Source organism: Mus musculus, chromosome 1 (genome assembly GCF_000001635.26).
Source record: "Mus musculus strain C57BL/6J chromosome 1, GRCm38.p6 C57BL/6J".
NCBI lineage: Eukaryota > Metazoa > Chordata > Mammalia > Rodentia > Muridae > Mus > Mus musculus.
The window spans coordinates 123376414-123394776 of NC_000067.6; the positions used below are offsets into that span (position 1 = coordinate 123376414).

Consider the following 18363-nt stretch of genomic DNA (forward strand, 5'->3'; position numbering starts at 1 on the left):
ACTCACTTTACTGTTTTACTAACATACATAAAATCAACTTAAAGTCCTTTACAAAGCATTCCTTGGGCTGACGTTCCCTTTGAGGAAGGTCCTAGAGTATGACACATGAAAGAGAAAACAAAAACCAACAAACAAAAAACAAAACCAAAAACCTCCACTTGCCCAAGATGAAGGCCAAGTATTATTTTCAAACCTGCCTTCTCTGGTACTCACTTGATGGGTTGTCTGTGATGTGAAGGCTGACCACTGGGACCTTTGGACCTAGAATTTAAAAATACACATATGAAGGATATTTTTAAAAAGATGTCTGAATATACAAAGTTGTTTGCTGCCAAGCCAATGGTGGAAAGAGAGAACTGACTCCTAAGTTGTTCTCTGACATCCACATATGTATCATGCCAGGTATACAAACACACACACACACATACACACACACACACACACACACACACACACACACACATACAAGCAAATAAATAAATAAAATAATAACATCTTTTGCCAAATGGAAGTACTATATATTTAAAAAACAGTGAAACCAAAACTAAACACACAGAACTCATGCCACTCATTACATTTCAAAGGGATGAATGATGTAAACTTTGTCTCTGAGAGGAACAGTGCTGCATTAAAGGGAAAATGATTATTTTTATTGTGTTCTTGTACAATTTCTCAAGATATATCCATGTGAGGCTATGCTGTGACAAAAGAATAAGACAAAAAAAGAATAAGAGGTGGGAGCCATTGCTCAGCACCAAATGAAAAGAAATAGAGGAAGTGAGTTCACACAAATTTTAAGTCCTTATATGAACGAGTAAGGGTGTTCTGTGTGAACATGTTCGTGTGTATGTATGTGTGTGTATGTGTATGTTTGTGCCTGTGTGTGTGTGTGTGTGTGTGTGTGTGTGAGTGTGTGTGTGTGTGTGTGTGTGTGTGTGTGTGTGTGTGAGTTTGTGTGTGTGTGTGTGTGCGCACACGAACCTGCAGGTCGTGGTCAAAGACAACCTTGGGCATGGCTTTTCAGATGCCATTGATTTTTAACTTTTTTGAGATGATTTCTCTTCCTGACTTGAAATTTGCCAGGTAAGTGGTGCTGGATATCAGCAAGCCCTTGGGTACCTGCCTCTCTCCCTCTTTTCCTCAGTCCTGGGATTATAAATCCATGTCATCATACTCAACATTTCTTAGTGGGACTTCTGGGAACCAAGTTCAAGTCCTCATTGTTACAAGTAAAGTGGTTTTTACCAGTGCAGTTGGCTCTTTTATCCCTATTGATCCTCAATTCCTAACATTAAGATTACTTCTTCTGAGGAAGGCATATTTTTTAAAAAAAAATAGCTAAATTATGATTGTACTGTTTTTTTTTCAAAATAATCATCTACCTCTTTATATATCCATTTTTATATGCATGAACTTTAATTTTTAAATTTCTAAAGATTTTTTTGAGCATATTAGAGAGCCAGCTCAGCAGTTTCGGCATATATTATCCTTTGAAAAGAATGTGGATTCAGTTCCCAGTACACATGTTGAGAAGCTCACAACCACCTACTCCAGTTCCAGAAAATCTGATGCCCTCTTTTAGCCTCCTCTAAGTGAAATAGTGGACTGAGCCTTGAATCTCATGAAATATAAACACCTAATAATGATGGTAATGTAAATTGGTTAAACCGAGTGTATGCAGTAAATCCTATTGAAAAGCATAGACTATCTAACCTTCACAGAATAACAAGAAATGTTGATTCATGGGGCTAAAGCTGGCATCAAAATACGTGCAATCTTCTTTCATAAAGTTGCATGAGATGCAATCACGATTCAATAGTCCCTCAGTAGAAGCACTAGAAAAATAAAACAAAAATGAGAAATATTGTTAATATAGACCCTTGAAATTAACGGCATCAACATTTAAATCCAGTCAAATAGAAAAGTTGCCTGACAGCTCAGGTGAAAATTCCTTGTAACTTATGGTTCATCTAACACATGCAAATTCACTTTCTATTATTAAACTCAAGAAATATATACTTTTTTTTCTGGGGAATAACAATAATATTATGGTATGTGCATATAAATAGTAGTTGTATATGACTAAATAAATACAACAGTTCTCACAGGATTCACTATAATTTATTGTTACCTCCATTTCCCTTTTTAATATTTATTTCATTTTTGTTTATGTGTATGCCTATATGTTCATGTGCATGCATGTGTGGATGCCTGAGGCCAGAAGAGGGCGTCTTGATTCTGGAAACTGAACTCCAGTCATTTGCAAGTGCAGTACAGACTTTAAATGCTGAGGCATCTCTAGTCTCTACATTTTTTTTTCTTATTTTGTATTAGCAGTCTTGAAGAAAAGTAGCTCATAGAGGCAAAGATAAGTAATCCTCAATAAATATCAGCCAAAAGATGAATAATTTTTCTAAAACTCTCTCTAAATGAAGGTCATGACTTTGTAACCTCAACAGTCTAAACACTGATATTCACTATCCTCACTTGTCTTATTAAAAATGGGCACTGAGATTTTTAGTAAATAAACTTCACTATGTATGAAAATATGTGAAATACTACTGACATTCAAGGTCGATGTCAAAGGACCCCAGTCAGCAAATAAAAACATATGCTTTTTCACCCAAAGGAGAGGAGCACTCATGATGGATGCCCTGGGGAGTCATTGGCAGCTAATGGCTCTTGGAGGAAGAAGAGACATTTCCTTATGTGGTTTAGACATTTCCTTATGTGGTTTATATCAGTTTCCCATGTTCCTGTAAATAACTCTAACAAAGCTTTGTCCATCTCTACATCTGTCCTATTCTTCCCCCAACACACACTGCATGATATTAGCTTGAAAGGAGGAAAAAAGATCAATAGAAGTGACAGAGGCCAAACGAAGAGAATTTGACTTAAACATATTATATGCATGTATGAAAATGTAATGCTGACATTATTATGCATAATCAATATATTCCAATAAAAGCTTATTTGAGCAAAGTGTTCTCAACCAAGTCTTAGTTTGGGCCACAATTTTTGATATATCTGTATGCATGAATTGTAACTATATTGATCTTGAAGTGTAATATATGACAGTCCTCAGAAAAAGAAAGGAGGTAGTAGATTGGATACAAGACTGAGAGAATGAAATCAGGCTTAGTGTTATTTGCAACCCTCAGAGTTACAACTTCATACTTGAAATGCTGTGAGATCATCACAACCAACAGATATACTAGACACCTAAAAATTCACTCTGTGATGACTTGTGAGATAATCACATAAATTTATTTGAACTATGGTTATAGATTTTGTTATTTCAACCATTTTTAGCACAAAACTCAGTTGTATTAGATATATCTGAAGTGATGACCAAGCCTCATTCTAGAGAGAGTTAATAAGTGTCTAGGTTGCATATAGTTCAGTCTGGGTTGGTAACACTAAGATTTGAAGTCATTGTCTTTCTGTCCTCTTCCATAACATTTTCACATTCAAGCTTCGACGAGATTCACACTGATATTTATGAGTTACTTACCTAGTGTGCGTTCATATGAAATATGCATATGAATTTAGGAGTGATCTCCTATGCATGCATGCACAGGAGCCAAATCCTGATATTGGGTGTTACCCTCTATTTCCCCTCTCCTTATGTTTTTGAGACAGAGTCTCTTACTAAAACTAAAGCTTGCTATTTCAGCTCTACTCTCTGTTCAGAAAGCTCCAGCAGTCTTCTTGTGTCACCAGCCATTCGGGACAATAATTACAAGCATGCATAGCCACTTTTAGTATGGGTGCTCTGGATCAGAAATCAGATCATCAGGCTTATATAATAAGCATTTCACCCACTGAATAATCTCTACTACCCTCTTTTGCACTACCCAGATTATGGCATCCCTGCAACAAATAATACAATGCTTTTAGACAAAAATACTAACTCTGGATTTGGTAACTTCTATTTCTTCAATTAATTAATGACTGATCTTTTTACAGCTCAAGCAAGACTCTGACTGAGTTTTCTGGGTCAAGTTCCATCTTACAGTCAAGCTAACGGGCATTCCATGAGCCATGTAAGAGGACATTTGTTGGCACTGTATTCTCTTTATAGCAAGTTCACTGCACTATTCCAAGTCATGGGCAAATTGTAGGCTATGGTACAGTCACAAGATGAGCAACTCTATACTTCTCAACAGTTGATGTGTTTCAAGTCTCATTTAGACTAATAGGAGCAAAGAGCTTCAAGTAAATTCATCTACTGACCTTGACCAGTGATTATTGCCAATGGTCATTTCTTTTAGAAACTGTTCTTTGTTTTTGCTTGATTTTACTGAAATTACTAAAATATGATGTACATCTCTAAAACAGTATTCTTGGTTGTAAGGGTGAGTTTTCATTGTCAGTTTCATATAACTTAGAGTCTTAATAGTGAGTTATCTAGATTTGGTTATCTGAGAGCTTACATCAAATGGATTTTTCTTAATTGTGTTAAGGTGTGAAGAATGGCATCATGAAAGTAAGAGATGCCATTCTTCAGGGTGTGTGCTCCTGTGTATGTATTTGTGGATGTCTCCCTCAATTGGTTTCCATTTCATCTGACAGTCTCTCTGTGAACAAAGAGCTTGCTTATTCTCTCTAGTATAGCAAGCCAGCTTGCTCTGGGAATCCCAGGTCTTCACCTCTCCAATGCTGAATTTTCTTATAGAAGTCAGAAATTCAAACTCCAGTCTCCATGCTTTCAGTGAGCACCTTATATCCCGAGTCCTCTATATCCATTTTTACTTTCAAAACAAAAAGTATAGACTACTTGGTAAGGAGAGGTAAAACTTCTTCAAACAGGGTGAAATTCCACTGAGAATAAACTACAGCAGCCTTGACATGTTTTAAAACCAGTGTGTGAAATGGAAATTAGAAAGTGCACGTAGAATCCAGAAATAATAGGCCTTTTTGCCTGCTCAAAATAAAAGTAATTCTTGTGAGGTCCTGTTGAGAGCTTGCAGAATGAGGAGACATTTTAATATTTGAGTTCTTAAACTCTTAATGAATTTAATTTCACATTTAGACATATTGGCCAGATGTTAATATTCACATATGTATTGCTATATTTTAGTTAAACAAGGAACCTTCTGTACTCAAAAAAAGCTACTTTCTCCAACAATCTCATTTACCTTTATGAACCTCAAGACAACAAGAACAAACAAAAAAGAGAGAGAGAGAGAGAAAGGAAAATAGAACAAGATAAAGTAGTCTTTGCTTGCTAGAATTTGTATTCAGAGACACATCCATCATGCTATTATGTTATATAGGAATAAATTATATTTGTGTCACATTGATTGATGTACAAAAAACTCAACATGAGATGGTGCAGAAAGAATTATTGCTATAAAACTATGAAAATGTCTGTAATATGTAGAGGTAAGAAAAGTAAGTCATACATATGTACCAAAATACTATGAAACTATAAAAGTAGATAAATAAAATGAAGAAGAGACACAGAAATCTTGTGTCTGGAAATAGGCTACCAGGCTCCCAGAGGGTCACAGACGACTGACCAGAGAAAGAGTGCAAGGTTATTTTTGAAGAGGTTGGCCATATGAAAATTAATGGCTCTGTTATGTGTGCAGACAGGAGCCTAAAATAACTCTCCTCTGAGCTGACTAACCAGATGCAGAGACCCACAGAAAAGAAAACATTAGATGGAGCTCCAGGAGTCTTGGGAAGAATCGAGGGACCCAGAGCGGATAGGGACTCAACAAGAAGACAAGGGCCAACTAACTTAGACTCTTGGTGTCCCCCAGAGACTGAACCACCAAACAAGAATGCGTGTGTTGAATATAGGCACTCCCTCAAATATGTAGCAGATGTGATTTTGGTCTTCATGTGGTCTAAGAACAACTGGAGTGGGGGCTGTCCCAAATCTATTGCTTGTCTCTGGGTCTCCCTCCCTAGCCTGGCTGCTCTGTCTCACTTCAGTGGGAGGGCATTGCCTAGTCGCTCAATGACTTGTAGTGTCATGGTGAGTAGGTACACTGGGTGGGGGGACTGAGGGGCAGTCCCTTTCCTCCCTCCCTTCTCAGAGGAAAAGAGGAGAGGGAGAGGATGGAGCTGTGTGGGCAGGGACTGAGATGAGAGGGAGGGCTGCTATTAGGATGTAAAGTGAATAAATAAAGTAATGAGGGAAAAAAGAAAACTAGATTCAGGTTTGTCATATCTTTATTGTTGTGTTTGCAGTGTGAACTAAATTTCCAAGAAAGAAACTGCATTGAACATCTGTATACTTCAAAGACTGATTAAAAGTTCAGTGATTGCAGAGAAGTTATGATGTTACAGGATCAGCCAGTCCAAGAACCATTTGTTGGCACCTTTGTGTATGAACTAACCTTGTATGACTACTTTGTAAATCCTCTTGGAATGTATGAATAGACTTCTAAATTTCACCAACATCTAAATTACGAATATCATTAGATACTGGCACCTCAGTTTCCCCAGAATTATAGTTATCTACCTGAGGTTCCCATGGATGCTCTTGAAAAGTATCTCGATTTATGACTCTCTTTGTCCTATTACTATTACTTGAAACCGTTATCCCATTGGAATTCTGTATCTGAGGTAACCTAAATCTGTGTTTCTTTGATTTGGCCACTCATATTTGGCTCTGGAATAAATTGTTTTTCTTACTTCTGAAATAAGAGTTGCATCATTTTTATTATCCACAAATAAAAAGGAGAGAGAGAGAGAGAGAGAGAGAGAGAGAGAGAAGTAAACTCCATGAAAGAAAATTCCGTTCCATTTGTAGCTTCCTAAATTTCCTGAGGTCCACACCCAAGAGAAGACACCAAGAGTCTGAGGTTGTCATACTGAGACTGGTTTTTGCCTTGCCATATTGAATGGAATACTACTGAGCTATTAAAAAATGAATTTATGAAATTCCTAGGCAAATGGATGGACCTGGAGGGTATCATCCTGAGTGAAGTAACCCAATCACAAAGGAACTCGCACAATATGTACTCATTGATAAGTGGATAATAGCCCAGAAACTTAGGATACCCAAGATATAAGATACAACTTGCCAAACGCATGAAATTCAAGAAGAACGAAGACCAAAGTGTGGACACTTTACCCTTTCTTAGAAATGGGAACAAAACACCCATAAAAGGAGTTACAGAGACAAAATTTGGAGCTGTGACGACAGGATGGACCATCTAGTGACTGCCATATGCAGGGATCCATCCCATAATCAGCTTCCAAATGCTGACACAATTGCATACACTAGCAAGATTTTGCTGAAAGGACCCAGTTATAGCTCTCTCTTGTGAGACTATGCCGGGGCCTAGCAAACACAGAAGTGGATGATCACAGTCAGCTATTGGATGGATCACACGGCCCCTAATGGAGGAGCTAGAGAAAGTACCCAAGGAGCTAAAGGGATCTGCAACCCTATAGGTGGAACAACAATATGAACTAACCAGTACCCAGGAGCTCTTGTCTTTAGCTGCATATGTATCAAAAGATGGCCTAGTCGGCCATCACTGCAAAGAGAGGCCCTTTGGACTTGCAAACTTTATATGCCCCAGTACAGGGGAATGCCAGGGCCAAAAAGGGGGAGTGGGTGGGTAGGGGATTGGGGGGGGGTGGGTATGGGGGACCTTTGGGATAGCATTGAAAATGTAAATGAGGAAAATACCTAATTAAAAAAATTCTATTTTCATGAATGGAATCATAAAAAAAACAAAAAAACAAAAAAACAAAACAAAACAAAACAAAACAAAAAAAAAACAAAAACAAAAAACAAAAAAAAAAAGAAAATGATCTGAGTTTTTTTTCCCCCATGCCACTGTCACTTTCTGGTCTTAGCCTATGAAAAGTCAACCTGGGGGAAATGAGTTCATACCACCTACCTGTATAGTTGCCTCCCTTGGGGAGAAGATTCTGTGCTCAGAAAGTAACTGTTTGGGGAGAAAATAGCAAAAGTGTTAGTGGTTGATTTTATTTCCACCAACCTTAATTCTTACTTGAATTTTCTAACTCATCAAAAAGACAGAAAGTGGCTGCTTAGTTACAGACATAGACATTTGTTGTATTCAGGGAATGCATCTGTCTTGTTTGTAAAATAACCAGCCTGCTTCTTAAGCTTTTCTAATGTCTTAGGAGTATGTGGTAGAACTAGGTCTGTGTGCAGTATATGTGAATGAAGTGGGGTTAACAATTTTAAGATGTATCTGTATTTATATATGTATCTGTGTCTATAGTTGCATGTGCATGCACATGCCCATGAAGGCCAACAAAGAGCATCAGATTTCCCTAGGGCTGAAATTACAAGCAGTTGTTAGACTCCTGATGTGAGTACTAGAAACTGAGCCTTGGTCCTCTACAAGAGCAGTACCTGGTCCTGCTTTAAGACAATGCTTTTAAAGAGAGGGTTATTATTACATGGGTTGCTTGTTTGAACAACCATGGGATGATTCTCTAATAATAGAAAAGATTACACTTGACAATGCTGATGGCCAGCCCATGTAGAGAAGCAAAAACAATCACATTTTTTGAGTTGTTTCATCATAGGCCAAGATCCTTATCACTTCCCAGTTTCCTGATGTCAGATGCCGCACCGTAATTTGCTCGCTTTTACTCTGCAAAGAAATAAAATTGAAAATATTGATTTCTCATTTTTACTTAAACAGCAGCTCCCTGGTTAAAAAAAAAAAAGTACAGGCAGCTTTTGTTTCATCTAATTCTTTCTCAGCCAACATTAGGCTTCCTACACTAAATTCAAGGTCTCATACACATTCTAATAAAGAGACCATGGTGGGACAGTGCCTTTATTCCTGGGCCATAGGTAAACAGTGCAGGAAGAACCAGGTGGCCATGCAGCTGTGAACACTCCTGAGGGAAGCACTTGTTTCCAATGAGAGACTTCTGCTGTTCTCATTGAAATAGGTGGCAGCTGTGCAGTTGTCCAGCGTCACAGCAAACGTTTCAGAAGAAACTGCTGCAACCGAGCAATGCTATTTATTCTTTACCTTCCTTATTTGTTTCTTGCTGTAACATTTGGTATATTATATAGTAGTGAAGCCAAGACAAAGCTGACTGCTTCCTCCAACATTTATCATTCCTCTCTATATGTGTGAGTTATTGCTCAGGCTCACAGGTTATTTCAGGTCAGCACAGTTGACCAGCTCAGGCTTGGCCTGTCCTTCACTGTAGGTGTGCACCATTTCACTGGGGTAAGAACATTAGATACCTTTCTTATTAGCTTTGAAATATCCAACATGTTGGTCAAGCACAGTCATCCGACTGTGCTACAGATTCCAGAAGTTGTTCAATCTTCACACTGCAACCGCGACTCCCACATTTTTGTTCTTAAAGGCAAACTCTCTTATATCTCCAGAGGTACATGATGGAGAAAACACCTATGATTGGCAATCTTGGTCACAACACACATATGTACTCTTAACCTGTGATGGTTTTCATGCTTTCGTTTGTTTTTGAGACTAGTGATCATTCTACCTTAGCCTCCCAATTGGTGGATTGGAGGCATGTGCAAGCATGTATGGGTCAACCTCATGAGTGCTGGAAGATAAGCATGTGTCAGCATGAATGGCAGGCATTTGCTTTTCAAGCATTATGCTAATTAAGAGTTTACTAGCAATTAAGCTTCCCTGACTCTTCATCTTTCAAGTTTTCTCACTGACACTTATTTTGTCTTACTTTTTATTTTTTGTCAAACAGTAATATTCTTTCTTTTTGTCTAAAAAATACCCAAATGTTCAGGAGGTTAGTTAGAAAATTAATTCATCAAGCGACAATGTTTTGAAAATATTCTTTTTCCTCCTACTTGAAAGCAAGGTCAAAAGAGCAGGGAATTTGAACCCTATAATTTCTGGCATTCATCTTTCTCAGAAAGGGATTTCCATAGAACTGAATCACAATAATGAAAATTCCATTAATTTTTTTTAAAACTTCATACATGAGTACTGTTGGCACATTGTTTCCGCCCATTCCTCTCCCTAGTCAACTCCTACAGACCCACAATGATGTTTCAAATTCTTGACTTCTTTAATTATTCTCTCTCTCTCTCTTTCTCTCTCTCTCTCTCTCACACACACACACACATAGAAAGGTATACACATATAGGTATATATAAATTCAAACACAATGAGTTCATTTAATATTGGCTCATGTACATGTATGTTTAATTGACTATTTGAGACTGTATAATCTAGAAGGGCTCATTCATGGCGAAGACTCAACCATCTTCTCCAGCAATCATTGATTGATTGTAACCTTAGGCAGTGGTTCTCCAATGCTGCAACCTTTTAATATGGTTCTTCATGCTGTGGTTATACCCAACCATAAAATTATCTCATTGCTGCTTCATAACTGTAATTTGGCTACCATTATGAATCATAATACAAATATCTTCTATGCAGGATTTTTGATATGCGGCCCCTGGAAGTGTTGTGACTCACAGGTTGAGAACTGTTGATCTGGGGGCTGTGCAAGATTTCCCAAAACCATGATGGAATCTTTAAGGTCTTATAAAGTAAAGGCCAAGGCCAATCAGATATCTCAGTGGGTAAATACACCTGTCACACAAACTTGCTGACATGATTCCCAGATCCCATATGAAATAAAAACACCAGGTCCTGCATGTTGTCCTCTCACTTCTACACATCCTCACATGCAGACACTACATCCACACACAAATAAATAAATTTAAAAGATTAAAGTCACATTTTGGAGTAAAATACATCTGTACTCATGTATTAAAGAGCTTACAAATATATACAGTATACCTAGATATGTGGAACATAGACAAATAATGTAATGAGATATTGACTGGGTTTCATTCTATCTGTAAAATAAGAAATTATATATAGAAAAAGAAATTTGGCTTTTGAAAAGTTGTAACTGCTGTAGTTTACTCTAAGTTTTATAGCATTGTCCAGAGAGAATGCTACTTGGGGGAATAGTCCCAAGACATTTTTGATGTAACTACGTACTGAATACATGTATAGAGATGTATAGATGTATAGATATGGGGGACTTGTAATGCCTTCTTACCAATTCTACTTGAAACAAAATGAACACATAGTCTATATGCCACTCTGTTTCTATAGAAACAGAACCTTTCTTCAAAATATTCTTAGTCTTCTTGGTATGGATCTACATTTATCAGCTCCCTGCCCACTCTGTTGATATCTATAACCTCTTTGCTCAGAAAGCTGAGGCAGGAGGGTTACAAGTCATGTGGACACTTGGTTTACATAGTATGGCTGGTTTACATCCCCAGTACCTGTCTCAATGAAAGGAGGAAAATAAATGAGAGGAATCTTGTTTTTATAAATTCTCTGGTCTGTTAGCTATCCATATTCATGTTAAATCAAGTTTTTTGTGTACTGTCTGAGATAATAATATGATTCAAGTCTTTGTATGCAAAATGTATAAATGTAAGGATGAAAGGAAATCTGTGTTTTTTGTTTGTTTTTTTTTTTTGTTTTTGTTTTTTTTCAGTTACACACCAAAGGCCAGCATGGAACCCTAAACTACATCAGGCAGCTATCTTCACATGCTTTCATAATCTACTTTGATTGCTCCCAGAACAGAGAACTAATACTTCAATATCTTAGCTCATTTATAATGTCAAATTCAAGATGAAAAACCACATAGAACATTGTAATGATTTTTTATATTTGTGTATATTTTGAAACACTTTTGGATCACAGATTTCTGAGTGTGTTAAATTGTGAGACTGTCTCAGAGAGGTAAAAGATGACTAACAACGTTACACATTTAAGATTAGGAGGAAAATCTATTGTAACTATCCTTCACCTTGTAGCCTTTCCCACAACAGAAGGAAAAAATATTTTGGAAGGTGTAGTGAGTCATTGTGTCCCTCAGTATACATATTTGGCTATACTCTCTTGCTTGCAAATGTTCATTGCAATGGCTTGTTGGTCTGGTTTGAGGCCTCTAGCTTCTTCCACTCTATCAATACTAGAACCTCTCCAGGATTCATCTCAGATGTTCTGTTATTGCCCTGTGACCTGGAGATCCTGTGGTTTTAGATCTGTAGGACCAGCCACTTCATGCACTCCAGCAGTTCACTGATGGGATAGATCTTGTGGTAGACCAATTAAAAGCCCTGGGTCTGGTCCTGAGAGGTATTTGAGTTGATCTCTGGCTCTGCTGTTCTCCTGCTCTTAAGGCAGCTCAACAGCAATGTCCTTGTCCACCTTACCACACCCTCCAAGCCAAGGTCAGATCTATTTTGTGCTGACTAGACAAGGAACAGGCCCTGCTCTCCTGAGTATTGCAGGTGGTGATGGACAGGGCCATTTCTCCCACTCTCCTGACCTTGGGGCCAACTCTCTTGCCTGCTATAGGTGGCAAGGTGTAAGGGGATGGTCTTTGCCTTGATCATATCACCACATAACAAATAAGTGGTGGGGGTTGGGGGCAGCTCTACCATTAGGTCAGCTCACCCCTGCTGCCATTAGGGTCAGCTCTATTGTGCTACCTAGGTGAGCTACAGGACCCTCTCTTCTGAGTGTTGCAGGTGGTGAAGGACAGGGCCAGTTCTCCTGCTCTCATGATAACAGGATCAGGTCTTCCATTTTCTGCAAATGCTGAGTAAGGAAGAGGGAGGAGGTTATCTCGCCCTCATCCACATAGGAAACAAGTGTCAGGGCCAGCTCTCACATGCTCATACCCATGGGGCTGTCTCACCTTCAACTTCCCATGTATGGACTGCTTTCCACACTACTTCAGTTGGTTAGAGACAGGGTCATATCTCTCATTCTCTGGCCCCCAAGGCCAGATCTTCCACAAGTTCTGTATAGCCCTTGGACATCAACATGTTCCCAGCCAGCAACTCAGACCAGTGACTTCTATCTGGCCTTTTGTGGTAACAGACCCCTGCTGCTACAGAGTCATGGATCCAGACATGGGCCCAGAAGTAGCCCCTGATGGCAGCATAGGGTTGGACCCAACCATGGCCCCAGTTGGCATCACTGGTTACTTACATCAGCTGTCCATCACTACCCTCAATTACGCAGTTCTGTCTCTCTTCATTGTTCTCACTTTCTGTTTTTGTTTCCCTTCCATTTCTATACCATCTACTTACTCCTCTTAGTGGTTCCCAGGGTCTCTGAGTGTCTGATGTTGTTTCAGGAGTTCTCTGATCTACTTGTATATTATAGACCCGAGCAGAGGTCATTTTGGACATGGTCTGCACCCCCAGAGCCTGCATGACACTGGATTGGTAGTCATCCCAGGTTAGCTCCCTGCCCAAACCCTACAGTCCTGGTCTGGTGGCTCATTCTCTGCCTGGCCCACCAGAGTCATCCCATGAAATGATTATCTGTCTCAGGCTCACTTCTACTTGACTGGCTAACTCTTTTTTTTTCTTCCAAAAATTATTCGGCTATAATCATTCAGATGTTCACCAATAAGAACACTTAGCATAGACATAGCCTCTCTCTTCTCTGCCACCTCCTGACACATATGTGACACAGCAGCCACACCTGCCAAGTCTCCAGGGGTTGGCTAGACTTTTGTATGGACTCTAAGCAACACCTTCCAAAACAATCAGAATTTGTTAGATTATTATTGAGCACATAAAAATAAATTCAGAGGCATGATTATGTCATACAAAGACATTTCTGAATTTCAGGGAGTGTTTCAAACACTTTCAAAACACAAAGTCACAGAGTGAAAACTTATATTTTTCACATTGTGTGCATATGTGTGTGTGTGTGTGTGTGTGTGTGTGTGTGTGTGTGTGGTTGTGCACACACATGTGCATGCGCACACACTTTATGGCATGTCTCTAAAAGTCAGAGGACAACCTGTGGGAGTCATGCTTCTCATTCCACCATGTAGGTCCAAGTGCTTGAATTCAGGATATCAGGCTTGGCCATAAGAAACTTTATCAGGGAATTCTCTCTCTCAGTGAAAGGAATGCAAAGTAAACAATGCAAAAAAGAATACAAATTTTTATTACACAGAAATATAACTTTTTGTTAATCCATATGTCTTCTATATAAACTTGGCAGAATAGAAACCCTGGGTATAGATATAAGCCTAGGTGTAGTACTAAGAGAAGCTAGAGTATGGAGATATACTTTCAATTCAACTCTTACTTTAACTTTGAATTCAGAATAAAATATGGAACAGGAATAAGTCTTCATTCACCCTCTGAAGCAGGCTGCAAATCTACAATAGAGTGGCTGTAGTGGAGACTAGACATGAGACACACACCCTGAATTGGTGATGATGTTATCTCAAGCAAAGAAACAAAATCTGAGCCAGGCACTTCTATTCATAAACTGGAAGCATGTTGGCACATTTAGCAGTGTCCCTGTTTATTCAAATATCTGATATTAAATTCTGCCCAAAGTTTACAGTCAGTGAATAAGAGAGATGCTATACTGCTTAAAAATACCATGCTTTAATTTACTGTCTATTCATCACAGGAAATGAACTCATTGTTTTCAGACAATGTCCTAATCAGATAGAGGAGAGAAATTTAATGAAAACCTTTTATTAGGTTGATTAGGTGATAGGATTATGAATTGCAAGCATGTGATTCTCTACAGTACTTCTAATCAATAATGGAATTTAATATTGTTCTGAGTGGAATAGTCAGCTATCCTGAGTGAAAGTGCTTGCTACTGTATAGACAGACAAAGTGGCAAATGCAACAATGAGATTTTTTTTTTTATTATTTCACACAGTTTGGGAAAATGACAGTGCAGCTGCTTATCCTGAACAGTCTGGAAACTCTGCTCACCCCTCTCTGAGTGGGAGAGATATTGTGAGGGTTAATCTTGCTTCTCAAAATGACATCATTGAGAATCACCTACTAGACATTATCTAGGCAATCTTTGAGGCAGTCTCTAGATTGTGATAACTGAGGAAGGAAGATGCACCTAAAGTGTGGGCACCTCCATCCTATGCTGAGCACCGGCAGTCATCTCTCTCTCTGCTTCCTGACTGTGGATATGACATGACTAGGCATTTCAAGCTCCTGCTACCATGCTTTCCCACAATGATGGACTGTCCTCAAACTGTGGAAAAATCAAATCTTTTCTTACATTGCATTTGCTGAGTATTTTGTCACAGAGATAAGAAGAGTGAGTAATAAAGAGGTTATGTGAAAGTAATTCCCCAGGGGAAATTTTTCACACACACACCAGAAGATATTCATTGTTCCTGAAGGCAACTATTTATTAATGTTCGTATGTCTCTGTCCATGTGAGTGCATGTACATATATGCTGATGCCTGTGGGCAGAGGTCACAAGTGGTGACTGAGTGTCCCCTTACAGTATTTTGTTCCTGTTCCGCTGAGGCACAGTCTCTTCCTGTACCTGGAACATGTATCATGGCCTGTTTGGAAACCAGCAAAGTCATTCCTTCTTTCCCTGCTCCTCTAAAAACTGGACAGACAGACATTTCTGGGTCCAAACTCTGGTGATTGAGAAATAACTGCTCATAAGTACTGAGTCATCTCTCCGAACCTACAAATAATATTCTTCAAATAATTTTTAATAGATTATATGATACTGAAAAAAATGCAGACTTTCTGCTTTCATATGTTCACAGTGAAAGTAATTTGGAAAATTGTGTAAAGGGATATACAAATATTTTATTTGGGTACAGAGATTGTGATTTTACTAGCACATATCAAATTAATGAAATGTAAAAATGAATGTGTACTATGCATATAATCTCACTGAAACATTGAAAAATAGTTCATAGTCTAAACCTCCATCAAATCAACTAAATGGCAATAAAAGTAATTGGTTTAATAATTATTTGGCATCATGAAAAAGTACATATTTTGAAAATCAAATTTTTAATATCACCAAGGAGACAAGGTAATAACATACTCTACAAAGTGCATGCTGGGAAAGCATGAGGACCTGAGTTTGATCCTCATTTAAAAAAATGAAATTGTAAAAAAATTATTTTAAATTTAACTTATAAAATTAATATTAAATAAAATTTAAAAATAAATTCGTTTTAAATTAATTTTTGAAATCTAAATAAAAAATTAAAATACAAAAACTTTAACTGGCCATTATAGCAGGTCCTTGTCATCCTATGGACAAACAGACCCCTGAGCCTCATGGGCCAGACAGCCTAGTCTATTTGGTGAGATATGAGAAATCCTTCTAAAATATGGAGGAGATGCCACCTGAAGAACAGCACTCAAGGTTGACAGCTGGCCTGTCAACATGCATGCATGTATACACAAACAGAGAAAGTGAGTGGGTAGAAAGAGACTGAATGTCAGAATTCAATACTGTATTTTACATGAAATTATAATCCTATTTTATTCGAGGCTAAGAAAAGCAAAATAATTATTTCACTTATTAAATCACTTTGACAGTGAATAGATTCTATAAATGTGAAAAAAAAAAAAAAACACTAAAGGTTCATGAGCACAAGTCTTCCACTCCAGCCTGAAGAGAGCCTGGGAGCACTGGGGTAGCTTTTCCTCTGATGTTTTCATCGATGCTTATGCCAGAGAGCACAATGTTTGCACAGATTTACTGGTCTCAGTCAGTAACCACTTCAAACACATGAAGCTGCCCTAAGTGAGTCAGGAGGCTCCCAGACACAGGTGAGCCTCAAGACAGGTGCCCTGACTGCAGGCCACAATGTTGCTAGGTCCCATCAGGATCAGCATTCCATTCATGCTCATTAGCAATGGACTACAGCCCCAAGGTCAGAACAGAAGGACTATACACAGCCCACAGCATCCTATTGAAAGGTCAGCAATGTAGTGTGTAGTGTGCACTCTTCTTTCATGTATAAATGATGATGTTTTATTTTGAAGAGTCAATTGGTACTATATGTAAAACCCAATGAACATATTTACACGTGTATGTGGTCTACTTGGTGAAATGTTGTGGTGGGGGGAGCAATTTGTCAACAGGATTGGATCTGGAACAGACTACGAGGCAATCACCTGAACATCCCTTTGACAGATGTTTTGATCTGATTACTGAAAGTGGGAATATCTACTCTAAACATGGCAGTACATCCCTGTCATGCTCCCAGTAAAAGGCTGTGGAAGAAGGAAAGCTGCTATGTATCATCTGCTTATCTTTGTTCTTGCTGGTGAGTTCACCATCCTATTAATTCTTCATCTCTATTGTGAGACTAGAATTAGCTTCTTTAGGAATTATGTGTATGGTAAAATGGCTCTCCGTCTTCTTTAGGGATCACATGTATAGTGAAAATGGCTCTCCAGTAATTTTCCAGCTCTTTGGGGCCCTACTAGAGCTATTGAATCATCCAGCTTTGTTAACCTAGCAAATGCTGGATGCCTTACATTTCCAGTGGGAGATGACTAGTTTTGGACTTCCCACTGTATCATGTAAGCCAATCTCATAAATATACTTTTAATATGTACTTATTCTATCAGCTCTGTTCCCATAGCGAACCCTGACTAAAATACTTATAACTCTTTGAACATTTAGAAATGGATTCTTGTGGGGCAATTAAAATAGAAGTGTTAGTGAACAAGATTGCTTGTCTAAGAATCTAACATCAAAGAGCAGAATAACTTTAATGATAAAAATGGATCATTTAAAGCAAGCATAACAATTCTGCATGAGTGAATGCCACAGATCTATGAAAATCACAATTCAGAATATGCTAAATGCAAAATGTTAAAAATTCCATTAGAGGGTATCAGAAAAAAAATATATCATTCTATAAATGTTGGAAACCTAAATTATATTGATTGAAATCTTTTTAAAGGCCATATTTTAATGTAAAAAGGGACTGAAAATATATGCATCAATTGATGAAAAGCTTATTAAAAGGAATGACAGAACAACAAAGCATTTATTTATTCTTTCATTACTTTCATCAGGTATTATTTTTCAAATGTTGTGTTGACTATATCACAGCACTTTTATACAATTAATAAAACAGTCTTATAGCTCTTATTAAAATGAAACATGAGGTTTCACACTGTATCCCCAAATAATATGTATTCTTGTACATGTATGTAAGGATGCATCTGTGTGTGTCTATACATGTTTGTAGCAAGTTCTGTGGATATTTGTGCATGACAAACTGTGTTTATCTAAATATCAATTTATGTCTCCATAACTGGTATGTTCATTTCACTCACCTGACAGCATTCCCACAAATAATAGCATAGTCTTGTCCTTTTCTCAGTTTGGCAAATTGTTAATGCCCCGAATGGCAGCCAGAATGGAGTGAAAGCACTCTACTTCAATGAAACATTTTCACACTTGGGATGAAAGATGAATAAAGTCAACCCAGGGACTATGTGCAGTTGCTCTGGACATTGCAAGAATAATGGATGTGCCTGCACACAGGCTATTTCAGCAACAGATAAAATTCCT

The 18363-nt window shown here is 38.1% G+C and overlaps 1 protein-coding gene and 1 non-coding gene across 5 annotated transcripts in view; both read right to left on the minus strand.

Annotated features, from left to right (window-relative positions):
- Nucleotides 1-18363, minus strand: part of Dpp10 (dipeptidylpeptidase 10) — a 1513678-nt gene that overhangs the window by 44276 nt on the left and 1451039 nt on the right. For all 4 annotated transcript variants that reach the window (XM_006529626.4, NM_199021.3, XM_006529627.4 and 1 more), the window contains exons 14-17: nucleotides 8509-8600; nucleotides 7872-7919; nucleotides 1714-1835; nucleotides 214-261 (exon numbers count right to left, since the gene is read on the minus strand). In XM_006529626.4, the coding sequence (XP_006529689.1) occupies nucleotides 214-261; nucleotides 1714-1835; nucleotides 7872-7919; nucleotides 8509-8600 (310 nt within the window). The remainder of the gene's footprint in view (nucleotides 1-213; nucleotides 262-1713; nucleotides 1836-7871; nucleotides 7920-8508; nucleotides 8601-18363) is intronic.
- Nucleotides 13388-13518, minus strand: Gm24791. The gene has a single exon (XR_003949279.1). It is a non-coding gene; the product is annotated as a small nucleolar RNA SNORA17 (small nucleolar RNA).